Source organism: Phytophthora parasitica (assembly GCF_000247585.1).
Source record: "Phytophthora parasitica INRA-310 unplaced genomic scaffold supercont2.126, whole genome shotgun sequence".
In the NCBI taxonomy this organism is placed as follows: domain Eukaryota; phylum Oomycota; class Peronosporomycetes; order Peronosporales; family Peronosporaceae; genus Phytophthora; species Phytophthora nicotianae.
Window position 1 is genome coordinate 41,530 of NW_008649112.1, and position 14,057 is coordinate 55,586.

Consider the following 14,057-nt stretch of genomic DNA (forward strand, 5'->3'; position numbering starts at 1 on the left):
CGTATCCCAGTGTTAATTTCGTTTTGAGTACATGTGCTGCATCGAGATGCATGTATATCTGAAGCTGGATGCATGACATTTGTGTGGTTGTATTTGCTAACTGCTCCGTGGCTTCAATCCCTAAGTTGAAGCCATAAGGTAGCTTGAATGTGACTGGATTACATTCGTACAAGGTTGCTTGAATGTTGTTCTAGGCCGGCTGGGTCAACATTCACCCTTTTGGGCATACAAGAAAACAGTTTATTAGTTTCTGCGTCATTTTAGCATATAAATATTCGCTTTTAGGTTTCAAATAATTACAGATATATCCATAAAATGTTATTTGACAGAATCGTCGACGCTCTCTGATCGCTATTCTGGATATAAATATCCAGAGAACATATCATATTGTTGACCTTTCGATATACATTTACAAACTTTCATCTTGAAATTTTCATCATATTTATACGAGGACAATCCTTGAATTGGGAGGATAATAGGTGGATTTCGAAACATTCCTTTCCCTCACGTTTCGTTAAGTTTGCACAGGTTGCACGCTTTACTCGCAAAACGATGCATAGAATCCCTGTATTTTGTACAATCACCAGAATTGGATCCTCACATTTTATTGTCAAATCTTCTTAACTGCCTGCAAACCTGAGTTTTCAATACAGTATCATGATAGAACCGTATTGTGTTTTCTTTTTTTTAAATTATAATTGCCGACACCAAAATCAGAGTAACCGTTACATTTTAGGTTAAGGTTCTCCCTTAATCCCGATTTTCCTATGCTATGTAGTCCAACTTTTCTCTTGCTTGGCTCAAATACCCCCGAATGGCGACCTTACTATCGTCCGAGCCAGTCATAGTTTTCGTCGATTAATTTTTCGGCCCGTTGTAGGAATATTTTGAAACCTGAGTACTGTAGATAACGAGAGCAGCGATAAAGCATACATCTGGTCCTAATCTTGGTTGACCGGGACTCGTTAAGTACACGGATATTTATCAACACTGACCTCGATTTCGTGAACATTTATCACTACTGACCTCGAAGTCACAATCACAACTGATTGGCCAAGCCTCTCCATCTCGTTTTGAACACCTGCCGAGTAGTACACTCGGTTCAAAATTAATGGTACAGTATCATATGTTGAAATAGTCAACAGAGCGATCAATCAGGAAAAGTATGATTAGCTATATTGTTTGTAGGAGTCCCCCACGCCTTCCTTATATATTATTGAGTTAAAAAAAATTACCGTGAGCTTGGTCCGAAGCCACAGTATCTATCAAAAAGCCTGCCTCAGGCTGTTATTCCAAGGAATCTATTTTTGGAACAACACGTGATAATCCTCGATTAGCTCCGAAACCTCAAATAGCCCCAGAAACTACAGTTCTCTATTTTTCTTGTTTTAACCCCGCTTGCGGCCCAACTTCCTTCTGAACGCTCTCTGCAGAGTCTGAAACCTCTCATTGCTTGATGCGGCAGACTAATCGCGTCAGCCTGAAGATCGACCTTGCAGTCAGCATAAAATCAACGGTACCTTTGTACTGGTACAGCTCTAGATAGTGATTTCTCCGGACAGTAATAAAAAGTGGTTTCCTTACGGTATCACTACAAAGAGAATTGTCTGGCTGGGGACTGCATTAGTTTTGAGGCTAGTTTACGATCAGCGTGCTTAAATTGTCTCGGTCTTTTATTGCAAGGCGACCTAATGGATATCAACCTGTCAAACTTGAGCTCGAGTTTGTGGAGCTTGAGCTACCACACACACTCAGCATGCTGTTGGAGAACGCATTCACTCCCTTTTCACGCAATTCTTCTTCACCTTCCACGAAGACCATTGACAGGCCGGCATCCAGGTGCCAGTCAATGTGGCAGTGAAAGATCCACACACCAGGATTGTCCGCAGTGAAACGAAGGACTAAATATCCCACATCCGTAGTACACACATCCCTTTCGTCGTAGGTGCACGGTGGAACGGTGTATACATCACGGGTCATCGCTCCTTCAAGCTTCAAGGCTGGAAGCGAGTTATTACGGATCTCCTCAATTGAAGCCGTGCCGCTGCCTACTACCCATGGTGAATGCGAGTGTAGATGGAACGGATGCTGTTCGTTCATGTTGTTAACCAGCACGACTTCAATGTGCATACCGTACTCGATCTTACGAGCGTTCACACTGGTGGGCAGCTCCTCCGTTTTCATACCGCCAGCGATAGTGAAGAGTGGTGGTTCATCTGGCACAACGAAGTTGTTATAGTCACCACCATCAATCGAGAAGTATCCCAAACCAAAGCGAAGATCAAATTCAAGAATCGCACGGTCCGATGGAGTCGACGGCAGCACTGTTGATAAAAGAGGCGTAAACTCAAATTCGCCGACAGTCGTCACATTCGTTGCCTGTTTGGATGTGGGCTCGATCTCGTCGTCAGCCCCATAGTGAACAACTGCCAACCCTTCGTAATTGAAGCCGTCACCAGCCATTTGTGCGTTTCCTCCCGTCCAAGGTGTTCCATACAAGCCCGTAGCACGCATCCAGTATGAACCAGTATGGTTAGCCGAGCTAGAATTCTTTGCTTGGATTATGATGTCGTAGCGCTGGCCAGCGTTGATTGTAATCGAGTTGATGAGGTCCGTGGGCTGGAGATAGTCGCTGTCTGCAGCAACAACCTGGAATTCATGGTCGTCTATACTAAACACGATGGGAGATAACGCCGCCATATTGATGAGACGTAACAAGTACTTGTTACCGGTTTCAAAGTGGAATTTGGATAGCGGTTGGTCGTCCGTGCAGTTCGTAAAACCATGAGACTTCGCGGCAGCGCAGTTGTAGCGCCCCCGGTTGTTGATAATGATACTATCCCAAATAGGAGCTCCGACCGGTGCATCGTGGTATTGGTCAGCCAATTGGACGGTGAATTCCTCAGCGATATCCTCTTCCCACGGCTGTCGTTCATTAGCAGGAGCGTGGACGACTAATGGGCCGCGAAGCCCGTACGCATACTGCGTAGAGTGGTGACTGTGCCACCAAAATGTACCGGCCTTATCGGGTGTGAAACGATATACCGCCGTTCCGTTCGGATCGATATGACATTGCGTGATACCCGACGTTCCATCCATCTCTTGGGTCCCAAGTTGCTTCAAACCGTGCCAGTGTAAACAAGTGGGAACGTCGAGTTCGTTGGTGACACGTACTTCGACTTCTTGTCCAAGTTCCACCTCGATGAGAGCTTGGTCGGCAGCCTTGTCGTTGATGCCGATGGTTGGTACGGAGACACCGTCGAAAGCCGCAGCGATCGAAGTGACCCGCCAGTCATAGGTGACAAGATCAGCAGTGTTGAGCTCAAGCTGCAGTGCCGAGCAGACCGCCGCGATGAAGAAGGAAAATCGAGTAAAGCCCATAGTGTTGCGGTGATAGTACCCGGAGTGGGTGAGGTCTCCTTGTCGTTAGGAGAACGCAAATTTGCGAATGACTGAGACGTGCTGCTATACGTTTCCTGGTGCCGCACAGATTACAATTCACAGAGGGTTTTAGATGTATGCGTACCGCAGTTTTGCAGAGCATAGCGCATCTACACATGGAGAAAACTGCCATGTGGTAGGGCATTGTCCAGAAATGCTTACCACTTCGGGCTTATCCCGCCAACGCACTTCACGTGACATCGGTCGCGGTAGGGGTCAACAGCGGAACATAACATTAATAACGTCGACGCCAGCAAAAATGGACATGATTACTACCTGTGTAGAGTCACAAATTTGCAAACTCTTAAAATGTCAGCAATTCTAAAGGTATTGTGCAACTTTGGGCCATTTCTACTTCATTATTACTCCACTATCACTAATAATTTAAATGAGGTCGATACTTGCTGAGTAGTTTTGCTAAGCTTTCGCAGTGGTCGTGCAATGTCGTATTTAAACGGTAGTGCACCAGCACTACGGACGAGTGCTTTCACGATTCCATTATTATTTTGTGTAGAGGCTTTGTTTCAGCCACACTTAAGCAATTCAAAAGTCTCTATCTGAAGGGGATTTGCATTCGCTTCAACATTGAAGTGAAGTTTCATTCCTTTTTTCGTTATATTCGCGGCTACAGGCAATATCTCAGGTCCGAGTGTTACGCTGCAGTGGCCGAGTTTGTCGTTACTACATACTTTACGAGTTTAGGATTGATCCACCGACAGTGAATAGCCAGCTCGCCAATAGATAGTTCATCCAGATAAATGCCTTCTAAAGTAGCCCCTACAGGTTTAAGGGCCTGACTCTCAAGTTTGTAAAACCTTCCATCTCCAACTGGACGGCCCACAGCAACTAGCTGTTTCTTCCCTGACCGAGGTTCCATTACGACAAGCAAACGCGTGGTTTGCCGGAAACTTTTGCGCATAACTCCGTCTGAACGGTATTTCAGTCCAAAGGAGAGACTCAGCAGATGCAGTAAAATGCTGAGAGCTCCACTGTAGCTGGCCCAGTAAGTCTGTTGCACTGAGCACTGATCCATGATCAATTCTGGAGCGATCGAGGCGCAATTAAAGCAGCAAGAGGTGAGTTCATTGAGACTACGAGGCCACGTAAATAATCCGAACCCTGTGTTGACAATCATATCCCCACCAACAAGTTCTCTGTAGTTGGATACTTTGTGCACCCGCGGGTCAAAATGGGGCCTCCTAACAGCACGACGTGTTTGACGCGAGATGCCGTAGATGGCTTGCTGTACCCCTTTAGATTCTGTGCTTCAGCTGCTTGGATGTCTTCGGTTAAATGTGTTAAAAGCTGCGAATCTGTCATTCGTCGGGCTTGACTAATAGTGTGATTCGAGTGTAGCACATTGACAACTGGGAAACCATCAGCATCAAGTTCCACGGCGAATGTCTTGCGAGCGAACCCAGCGCGGTGAAATAACTCGGCAATTGTCGATTGTAGCACCATCGCATTGAACTTTAGTCGTTGGCAAGCATCACTATCGGAGTTGTCGACCCCACTTGGTGCATCGAAGCCTTGGTAGCTGTCGCTGGGTTTTTGATAGTGGAAACGCACGATCCATTTGGTCTTCTGTGGTTCAAATCGAACGCGTAGCTGATACGTTGCATTGGCGATACGAAGGTGAATATTGAATTTACCAGGGTGAGAAATATGCACGAACGCCTTGAAGTGTCCCGATTCCCGGACCACAGGCCAGCACACACTCCCTACCCATGAGTTTTTCAGCTCGTCTTCTTTCTCGACATCATGCGTAACAGCTTGGACGTACAATGCACTGTCAGGGAGATTCGCATCCCCGACGTGTTCGATTGTCCCCTCTATCAGTACCAGAGGGAACGCGAGTACCTCGTTCTGGCGAAGATTTGTTACTCGAATATGCAGGGGTATTTGATAGCCCGCTGGGCATGAGTTAGTGAGTTGATGTCTTGGTCGTGTTGAGATCGTAGGTAGACGAGGCTGGACAATATCGGGAGATTCAAGCGTCCGATCACAGGGAGCCGACAATCGGCCGCGCTGTCGCCAAAAAGAACGTCGCTGCCGCGCGTCCGGGGCGCTATGCCGATCTTTCCTCGAGTGTTTATTGCCCATGGAGTGAACTTACTTGGGCGCTGCCTAGTAGTTCGCGAATTCGGAATTGATTTGGTATCAGCGCGCCCACTTAGTTGGCACCCAGTACGCAAACTTCCTTCGTTCTAGTAACAGCATCAGCCACCAGGACGTCCACCCTTGATTTCCAGGTCAGCGGCTCAACTGTGAGCTCACACGCAGCGAATGCAGATGGGGGCACTCAACCGTGTGGGTGACGCCAAGCGGCCGATTCCCACACATCAATGGGTCCAGCTGGCGAGTCGTATCATCGCCATCATCGACACAAAGCAAATATCCTGGGAACACCCTGTCGATCGAATTGAAGCTGCCGGGCTCACAATAATCGATGCAGACCTCAAGTCGAGGGCCTATATGCATGATCGTTGCTGCATTTCCGCCCTACAGTGATCGGCAACCACGGACATGTCGTGGTCAAGAGTTACAAGCTGACGCGGGGCTACAAGTGAGTTGAATGCTGTTGCAGGTTAAATATTTATTTTAACTGTAATTGATGTCTAGTATTGCAGCGATTTTGGCGCTTGTGGTGCTTACCATGCTTGTACTAGGCATGTGGATCGAAAACAACGACAGCAGCTTGATGGGTATCCCCAAGCGAGACTTCATGGAAGTTTTCACCAACATCCTTAACTCGGACGCACCTAATCCAGCGACGCCAGGCCCAGCACAAGTGCATCAACTACCTGGTAAGCCGACAATCCCCACACGCCAGCGAAAACACTTCGTCAACGATGACGAAGAAGTAGCAAGCAAAAGAGACTCGTTCTATTTCCTTGTCAGGGGAATGCGTGCAAGAACTCTCGCAGCAAGGGAAAAATCGTGAAATTTGCGGTCTATCTAGTTTTCCGAGCACCGGTTGAGTGCATCTTCGACCTCTCCACGCATGGCCTTGGACACACGCGGGAGGATCGAGCCCTTACCCACCCAAATATTCATACGAACTTGCTCATGTGTCTGAACGCGGACAACCGCAGGGCCAATGGCCATACCTTCGAGTGTCTTGTGCAAGTCCGGCGATAGCGTGTCGAATGCAACGTGCTGTTCCGCGTTCTTGATGAGATTGGAGAAGTCAGTAATGGGGATATCCAGTCGCCGTTTGGTGAAGAAATCGTCAAAGAAGCCGAGACTCTCCTCCGACGGACGGTAGAACACTTCTCCGCGCTCAGTCACCTTGGTGAAGACCTTGAGACCCGTATTGACGATCTGTATCCAGTCATCCACAGCATAAATGAAACTGTATAATACAGGATAGCGTAAGTATAAAGTACGTACATCAAGGGCATCACCTCCCAAGCAGGCGTCAGAAATCTCCTTGTCCACGTAGTTTACCGTGGCTGCAGTGTCAGAGCGACACCAGAAGCGGTCCTAAATGCATCATAACGAGTGGGCAAAGCGTTAGTTAACCACTCAATTTATCAACAGGAACTAACCTGCACTCCACACCTTTAAAGTTTCATCCTCGAGCCCGTAGAAATCACGCAGTTGCAGCCAGACATCGTCGTTAACAGGACGGTAGAGCGTCTCTCGCTTCTTCTCCTTCTTGTCTCCTTCACTCTTCGTTGACTCCTCCGTACGACGTTTCTTCTTCTGTGGCTTCAGCGACGTGTTCGAGGCAGTAAACTCCGTATCCGGCAGATATTTCTCGCAGTTCTTGAGAAAGTGACCTCCCTCGCCACACAACTTGCAGACGTAGTCAGATGGTGGTGTAGCCTCCAGTTCTTCCAGTGGCAAAAGACCTTCCTGGAGACCCTTTTCACCAGGTAGATCGGCCACTTTACGCAGCACAGCGATGAAGAATCCACCCGAGTTCTGGTCTGTTGGGATCAGACGAAGTGTCTTGTGTAGTTCATCAGCAATAGCTCCCTGTGTAGGGAACATCGATCGTGTAACACGGTTACCACGCAGGTCCTGGGTAAGTGCTTCGTAGCTATCAAACCATTGGTGGAGGCTTTGGTTTTCATCCTTCTTGTCATCCTTGAACATATGACCTTTGTGCGTCGACTTGGACTTGGAGCGCCAGCCCACACGCCACTTCGATCGACCAGGACGCGCCACAAGACCCGGCATTTTCTTCGAAACATCCAACAGCTCCAAGGATCCACCAGCACGACGCAGTAGTTCCGCCACAACGGCCTCGTTCTCGACAGGATTGAACGAACACGTCGAATAGACCATGATACCGCCAACCTTGAGCAGCGCAGCGCCACGAAGAGCCAACGCTAGTTGCGTTGGGTGTAACGTAAGACCTTGACCAATGTGCCAGTCTTTCCACAACGCCTGGTTCTTGCGTAGAGTACCGTCACCACTGCAAGGAACGTCACACAATACTCGATCGAAGACGTTGGTAGGCTGTAAAGTCTTCGTCTCTGCATCATACAGACCTGGGAACGTGTCGCCAGCACCACACGTCACCACTGCGCGACGTAGAGTATTACGGGAAAGACGATGCACCAGCATGTACGCTCTCTTCTTGTCCAGATCGTTGGCAATCACCAGACCGCTCTGCTCTGCACTGTTATCGCTCTCAGTCGAGAGTAAAAAGTCAATAACTTGTGTCGTCTTTGAACCGGGCGAAGCACACATATCAAGCACACGGTGGCCACGCTGCACGTCCAGAAACAGCACCGGCAGCATGCTCACGGCCTCCTGACGGTCGATATTGCCACGGTCCGTCTGCTCCAGCAAACACGAATGGAACGCACGAACATCCTCGTGCTTCGGAGCTACAGCACACAGTAACATATCAGAAATTTACCACTCAATGTCAGCAGATTGACACTGCAACACACCACTTTTAGAGAGCGCCACACGTCCGCAGTCCATTTGCCACGCCACATTTTCCAGTGGATACCATGCGATCAGCCTGGAATTACACAAAAGAATATTTAGCTAACACTAACAAAACGTTGAAAATTGCAGTGTTGTTACGTACTTGGGCGGGTTCACGGGGATTTCTCCGTGGAAATACTTGTCACTTGGGAACTGGAGCTTGGTGGCCAGCCGCTCCTTCAGCCTGTAACATAAGTGCATGTTGTCAATATGTTAAAATAATGGTCATCAGATTATCATCTTATAGGCACCTTGAGGCATCAGGTCGGTGCAGATTGAGTCGAAAAGACACGGGCAGAGGTTCGTGTAGCAGCTTCATGAGCTTCTCCAGCTCCGTCTCGTCCTTCACGGCATCAGTCTCGCGCTAGATAGAATGAGGTTACTGTGAGAGCGGTGCAGCAAAAGACAGTTATGCAATGACTATGGGCGTACCAGATACTCTCGAAAACTCTGTTTGTAGACGTCCAGGGACGGTTTGGTCTTGCTCGACTTGATGCTCGTCGCCATCGCTTGTTGTTGGATGGCATTCAGACGAAAAAAACCCAGCAAAATTTAATGGGGGTTTTTTCGTCTGGATGCCATCCCGGCCAATCAGATCTCTAAAATTTACTGGTAAAACAGTAAACTTTCTGTTTTCAAAAATCGAGAAAAAATAAAATACCTAAAATTGATGCAACAGTCCGATTTGCGTGTCATCGTAACTTTGTCCAAGAGAAGTTCTCCTTCATGTGGAGCGCTAGTGCCGCGCTGTTCGCGCTCGTGGCGCTTATTGGTTTCCTGTCTGTGTGCATCGCCACGCTCATGACGATGTTTGGGCCTGGTATCGATCGCCAGAATACGCGGCGAGGAGCTCCACACACTGCCTCGCATCAGGAATTTTTGCTCTCCCACGTGCATGCAGGTAACGAAGAATCCGGTTTGATGGAGCGACCGCGACCAAACGGGGAACTCGTGCGGCTGTTCTATCGGTTCTGGCTGCCTCGGCATCTAGACAGCGCCAAGGACGCCAAAGCCGTCGTTGTCGTGCTGCACGGTGTCAACTCGCATAGTGCCCGCAACAACTCGTTCATGGTGGAGGTGCTGCAGCACGGCTTCCTTGTTGCTGGGATGGACCACGAGGGCATGGGCCGCAGCGATGGTAGACACGGTTATTTCTCCAGCATAGACTTGCTGGTGGACGACGCTATCGCCTTCATAGATTTGGTCAAGGTTAAGTATCCCCACAAGAAGATTTTTCTACTTGGCGCGTACGTGGTAGCGGTTGAAGTTGATAGAAGTTGTCTCTGTGTGTATTAATCTGGGTCATGACTTTGATTGTTGGACAGATCGCTGGGTGGGTTAATTATCCTGCATGCGCTTAGTAAAAGTCCGAAGCTGGTCGATGGCGCCGTCATTCTGTGTCCAGCGACGGAGATCCACAAAGCCTCTCGACCTTCGTATCTGATGGAGCTTATCGGCCGATTGTTGCAGGAATATATGCCCAAGTTGCCATTGGTAAAAGCTAACAGTGGCAAGAACAGCTCTCCCGAGGTGGCAGCGATTATCGACGCCGAGAAGTTCTCGGATCCGCTGTATTACCCTGGAAAAATGCGCGTCGGAACGGGCCTTGCATTGCTAGAAGGCATCACGAGTATCCAGGATAAATTACCGCTGATTGAGACGCCATACTTGCTGCAACACGGCACAGCAGACCAAGCCTGCAGTGTCACCGGCTCAGCGGCGCTTCATCTCAAGACCAGAAGCGCCGATAAAACCTTCAAGACGTACGAGGGAGGACACCACGACTTGGCTAGTGAACCTCCTCGCATTCGTGATGCTGTAGTGCGCGACTTTGTGGCTTGGCTAGAAGCTCATTCCAGGCAGTAGACCATGACGTAGAATGCTAAAAACTAACGTGCTTCATTAATACAAGCAGAAGTGGAACTTGTTACCTTTCACTTACTGCTGATGTTCCTGCCACTACCGTGTGGTGCATCACTCACAATAAAAAAGCAGAAGATAGAGGAGACGTGCAGGAACAACCGGGAGCTCATGCTGAGTGCTTACTTGCCGTCGATCTTGCCGTCCATGGCGTCCACGAGAATGACCCTCTTGGCCATGTATTTGTGCAGGAACTTGCGGCCGAACGGAATGTACGACAGGCTGTACCAGATCATGCTACCGAACTGCACGAGCAGCAGCAGGAGGACAATGAACCAGTGTGACGGCCAGAAGAAAGCCACGACGACTGTGAGCGCGAGTGAACCCATCCAGGCACGGCCAGTCACGCTGCGCTTGCGCGAGAGCATGCGCTTCTTGAGTCGCTCCTGGCCCATAATGAAAATGAGACTGCAGAAGGTGGCGATGTTGCTCAGCGAGTAGAAGAGCGCGTAGAAGCGCACGTGGTGCACACCGGTGAACAGCATTACAGTGGCAGCAAAGGCAAAGAGGCCGCTGAGCATATAGCAACCGATGGCTCCCAGTGCGCGCTGGTTGAGCGTGAGCTGGTCGAACTCGTCGCCGATATCGTCCAGAAGTCCATCCTCCTCGTCGGTGTCCGAGTCGCTCGAGTCCTTACGGCGCGGTTTGGTCTTCTTCTTGTCTTTCTTGTCCTCTTTAATGTCGATGTGGAAGGCCTCCTTGGCCGAGTCGAACAGGCCGCTCTCCGAGGCCTCCTTACTCTGCTTGGTGGCCCTGTTGATGCTGTCTTTGGTCTGCTTGGTGGCCTTTTCAATGCTTTCCTGCGCCTTCTTGCTCGTTTTCTCCAGTTCCTGCTGTGTCTTCTTAGCAAAATCCTCCAGCTTGTCGCTGGCCTTCTTACTCTGCTCCTTCAGTTGGTCCATCATGGTGGCTACGGGACGATCTTCTGTGGCTCGAGGCGAATCCGATTGTGAGCACTTTCCACTGATTTATTCGACCAGCTCACCCGCTTACGGCACTGTCCAGTGCCGTAAGAGCAGTAAAGTTGCTTCACGGGGATAGAGTCATGCGAGAATCCGACAAAGTTGCTTAATCAAAATTGAGTTGCGTATCATGTGACCAACACTCTGACGTTGAACAGATCGCGGAATGGGAAGCTGGCTGGAAACATGGCGTCTTCCGCCCCCTCGATTTGTGGACGGAAAGACTCTATGGAGTCGTCTGGAAGGCCACATGGGTCGACGAGTGAAAGCACATGTGGAAATCGCTATTAATAATATGTAGCGACTGCCACGCCCTCGATTCCAGCGTCGAGAGCGCGGCGTGACTGGGGGAGGATTGTTGCTGCCGGTGAATAATGGACAATGGAGCTAACAGTGGTCAACTGCACTAAAATCTTACAGAACGGATACCTAGCAGCTTCGACTCTCTTAGCCATTCGTGAGTCGGGAGATCTCTGGGCAGCGAGTTGCGTTGCTGCGCATGATCTGCATGGCGAGGCGCAGTGACAACACCCAACTCGCCGCCTCTTTCTCATTCCTTGAGCGCAAGAGCAGCATATTGCCACCCCGGAACTCGATGCGGAAGCCTCCGTGCCCCATTATCTCAATCTTTGTAGCCGAGCGCAGATCGAGCTCACCGCGAGGACTTCGCCAGTAGCTGCGCTTGTACATTCTGACGATAAAGGCTTGGAAGTCCAACGTACACCAGCGCTTGCTCCAGCTGCGTCGAAGCAGTACAATAGACTCTCGAAGTACGAACAAATTGCCACTGTATGGTGGCAGATCCAGCAGAGCGACTGGAGGCGGAAGTGGGAGATCTACGAACGCTGGAAAGCTATACCGATCATCTGTGTCAGTCGAATCTTTTTCAGCCTCTTCAGGGTAGAGTGCTCGAAAGAAAACGCGTTGTAAGTGATACTTCTCGACGCGGATCACCTCAATCGCCTCCTTCATGCATAATAATTCGTTCTCCAGCTCGGCCATGTCCTCATCGTCTAGCTCTAAACTTTTCACTTTGAGACGGTCCTCACGTTCCATTTCCAGCAAGTCGTCCTCTGTCACGGGGTTCCCGTCGTCATCCAACAGTGTGAAGCGTCCCGAGTTGGTCCGATGTAGTTCACTGCGCATGCGGCTGCTTGGTACCTTGCTTTTCGAACCGAACGGGTACACCGTTGCACGCTGGAACGGGTCAAAGGTGTCAACACCGTCGCGGTTCTCCCAGAACTCGTCCAGGCCGACGTTTTCGCGGAACATTTGCACAGTGTTGGCTGTATCACTCACATCAAAGTAACCGTGCGCTTCGAAGAATGCGAGACCGTCCGGCGCACGACCTTCATACACGTCGCGGAGGTGTCTGTCGAATGGAGTTACCGTTTCTCCGACGCTGCCGAGACGGCGCATGCTGCTAATAAACCGAGCGAAGTATGGGAAGTTGGTTGCGCGCCTTTTTCAAACAAAATGAGAAGCCATTTGAGCACCAGCAGGCAGCACTGGCTTGGCTGTGATCGGTAACACTGTGAGACAAAAAAAGCTTGAACGCACCACCTGGCAATGCACAAGGTCTGAGCTTTCAGCTCATGGGACAAGTTGCTAAGCTTACGTGCTCACTGGGCTCGGGGTTGGTCTGAGGCGACCTGCACGCCAAATCTGGTAGAAATGGCTGCACACCGAGATATGTTAATCGGAGCGAGTAAGATAACGTTGAGGAATGCCGTTGCACTTGTTTTTAGTGAAGAGCAGCATAAGAAAACGGTTTACATTGTGCCCCTCTTCATCTTGAACCAACAGGTCGTGTGCATTATGTTTGGGTAAGTTGGAGAGGAATATGCAAACAAGTATTAATCAGCTGGCATAGAAGATATCCTTACGGCGGTATCCACAAACAAATAAAAGCATCTATCGGTGACGAATATCTTTCGCTGCATGCAACGATGCCATTATATAAAATAAGCCTCGGAGAGGTATCAGCTGAAGACCTAGCTGGTGACGTAGCTGGCCGCTTTGGTGCATCCCTTCCTTAGAATCGCTCGGCCGTACGGAATGAACGAGGCACCGTACCAGAGCATCGCGGAGTACTGGATGATCACGAGCAACAGCACGAGTGGTCCGGCCTTGGGAAAGCCAAATGCTATAATAAGCGTCGTGAACATGGCGCCGATCCAGATGCAGCAAGCAACGCGTCGAACGGGCATACACATGACCTTGAGCTGCCGCATGGGGCCGATCAGAAACAGCGAGCTGCCAATGCTGCAAAGAGTTCCCAGTGTGTAAAAGAAGGCGAACTGCTTAAGATGTTTGGGGCCGCCCCACATCATGAGCGTGGACAGGAAGCCACAGAGTGAGCCAAACAAGTAGCATCCGATGGCACCATAGAGCCGCTGGCGCTTTGTGAGCCCACACTCCTGACCCAGTTCGTTCAGCAGCCCCTCCTTCTCCTGGTTGGCATTCGATGGAGATTTGCCACTTTCCAGATCGCTGTCATTTGCTGTGTCTGCAGTGCTGGCCAGCGACGACGATGATCCCGACGGCTTGACTACTGCCGGAACTTTGATGTTGAGCGCTCCCGCCTTCGCCTGCAACGCCGCCGATCCTTTCTGCGTGGCATCCTTGAGGGAGCTGGCGATGTTGGACTTCTGCGCCACATCTTTGAGCGAGCCCGCAGTGTCCAGCGCCAGCGCCGCCGCCTGCGTCGACTTAGCCTTCAACTGCTCCAGCATGTTGTGGCTTTTGATGTTTCTTGACAACTGACGACACTAAAATACCACA

The 14,057-nt window shown here is 49.9% G+C and overlaps 8 protein-coding genes across 9 annotated transcripts; 2 read left to right on the plus strand and 6 right to left on the minus strand.

Moving 5' to 3' along the window:
- Positions 1-1,583: 1,583 nt before the first annotated feature.
- PPTG_19524 (hypothetical protein) lies at positions 1,584-3,381 on the minus strand (the record flags this gene model as incomplete). The annotated part of the gene is made up of 1 exon (XM_008917944.1): positions 1,584-3,381. One exon carries the CDS (start codon positions 3,379-3,381, stop codon positions 1,699-1,701), a length of 1,683 nt encoding a protein of 560 aa, XP_008916192.1. The 3' UTR covers positions 1,584-1,698.
- Positions 3,382-4,093: 712 nt separating this feature from the next.
- Positions 4,094-5,544, minus strand: PPTG_19525 (hypothetical protein; the record flags this gene model as incomplete). Its single annotated transcript, XM_008917945.1, has 2 exons — positions 4,094-4,532; positions 4,589-5,544. The coding sequence occupies 2 exons, from the start codon at positions 5,542-5,544 to the stop codon at positions 4,094-4,096; spliced, it is 1,395 nt and encodes a 464-aa protein (XP_008916193.1).
- Positions 5,545-6,007: 463 nt separating this feature from the next.
- PPTG_19526 lies at positions 6,008-8,904 on the minus strand. 2 transcript variants are annotated; one of them, XM_008917946.1, is made up of 7 exons: positions 8,824-8,898; positions 8,643-8,755; positions 8,495-8,575; positions 8,352-8,425; positions 7,006-8,285; positions 6,835-6,927; positions 6,008-6,765 (listed from the first exon to the last, which is right to left on the minus strand). In XM_008917946.1, exons 1-7 carry the CDS (start codon positions 8,896-8,898, stop codon positions 6,400-6,402), a joined length of 2,082 nt encoding a protein of 693 aa, XP_008916194.1. In that variant the 3' UTR covers positions 6,008-6,399. The 2 variants fall into 2 exon arrangements, with proteins under 2 accessions (XP_008916194.1, XP_008916195.1); XM_008917947.1 differs by having other exon boundaries at positions 8,352-8,575; positions 8,824-8,904.
- PPTG_24603 (hypothetical protein) lies at positions 6,056-6,385 on the plus strand (the record flags this gene model as incomplete). Its single annotated transcript, XM_008917948.1, has 1 exon — positions 6,056-6,385. The coding sequence occupies one exon, from the start codon at positions 6,056-6,058 to the stop codon at positions 6,383-6,385; it is 330 nt and encodes a 109-aa protein (XP_008916196.1).
- Positions 8,905-9,063: 159 nt separating the features above from the next.
- PPTG_19527 (hypothetical protein) lies at positions 9,064-10,427 on the plus strand. The gene is made up of 2 exons (XM_008917949.1): positions 9,064-9,638; positions 9,717-10,427. The coding sequence occupies exons 1-2, from the start codon at positions 9,118-9,120 to the stop codon at positions 10,255-10,257; spliced, it is 1,062 nt and encodes a 353-aa protein (XP_008916197.1). The 5' UTR covers positions 9,064-9,117; the 3' UTR covers positions 10,258-10,427.
- PPTG_19528 (hypothetical protein) lies at positions 10,272-11,361 on the minus strand. Its single transcript, XM_008917950.1, has one exon. The coding sequence runs from the start codon at positions 11,214-11,216 to the stop codon at positions 10,434-10,436; it is 783 nt and encodes a 260-aa protein (XP_008916198.1). The 5' UTR covers positions 11,217-11,361; the 3' UTR covers positions 10,272-10,433.
- Positions 11,362-11,443: 82 nt separating this feature from the next.
- On the minus strand, positions 11,444-12,791 carry PPTG_19529 (hypothetical protein). The gene has a single exon (XM_008917951.1). The coding sequence runs from the start codon at positions 12,690-12,692 to the stop codon at positions 11,721-11,723; it is 972 nt and encodes a 323-aa protein (XP_008916199.1). The 5' UTR covers positions 12,693-12,791; the 3' UTR covers positions 11,444-11,720.
- Positions 12,792-13,076: 285 nt separating this feature from the next.
- Positions 13,077-14,036, minus strand: PPTG_19530 (hypothetical protein). Its single transcript, XM_008917952.1, has one exon. The coding sequence runs from the start codon at positions 14,006-14,008 to the stop codon at positions 13,268-13,270; it is 741 nt and encodes a 246-aa protein (XP_008916200.1). The 5' UTR covers positions 14,009-14,036; the 3' UTR covers positions 13,077-13,267.
- Between the last annotated feature and the right edge of the window lie 21 nt (positions 14,037-14,057).

Excerpts from the sequence above, each read along its gene's own strand:
- PPTG_19526 (XM_008917946.1), bottom strand. The coding sequence starts at position 8,898 with ATGGCGACGAGCATCAAGTCGAGCAAGACCAAACCGTCCCTGGACGTC. Across the intron at positions 8,286-8,351 it reads TGTGGCGCTCTCTAAAAGTG|CTCCGAAGCACGAGGATGTT; the intron begins GTGTGTTGCAGT and ends TGTGTGCTGTAG. Across the intron at positions 6,766-6,834 it reads TGGGAGGTGATGCCCTTGAT|ATCGTCAATACGGGTCTCAA; the intron begins GTACGTACTTTA and ends GACTGGATACAG.
- PPTG_19527 (XM_008917949.1), top strand. The coding sequence starts at position 9,118 with ATGTGGAGCGCTAGTGCCGCGCTGTTCGCGCTCGTGGCGCTTATTGGT. Across the intron at positions 9,639-9,716 it reads AAGATTTTTCTACTTGGCGC|ATCGCTGGGTGGGTTAATTA; the intron begins GTACGTGGTAGC and ends ATTGTTGGACAG.
- PPTG_19528 (XM_008917950.1), bottom strand. The coding sequence starts at position 11,216 with ATGATGGACCAACTGAAGGAGCAGAGTAAGAAGGCCAGCGACAAGCTG.
- PPTG_19529 (XM_008917951.1), bottom strand. The coding sequence starts at position 12,692 with ATGCGCCGTCTCGGCAGCGTCGGAGAAACGGTAACTCCATTCGACAGA.
- PPTG_19530 (XM_008917952.1), bottom strand. The coding sequence starts at position 14,008 with ATGCTGGAGCAGTTGAAGGCTAAGTCGACGCAGGCGGCGGCGCTGGCG.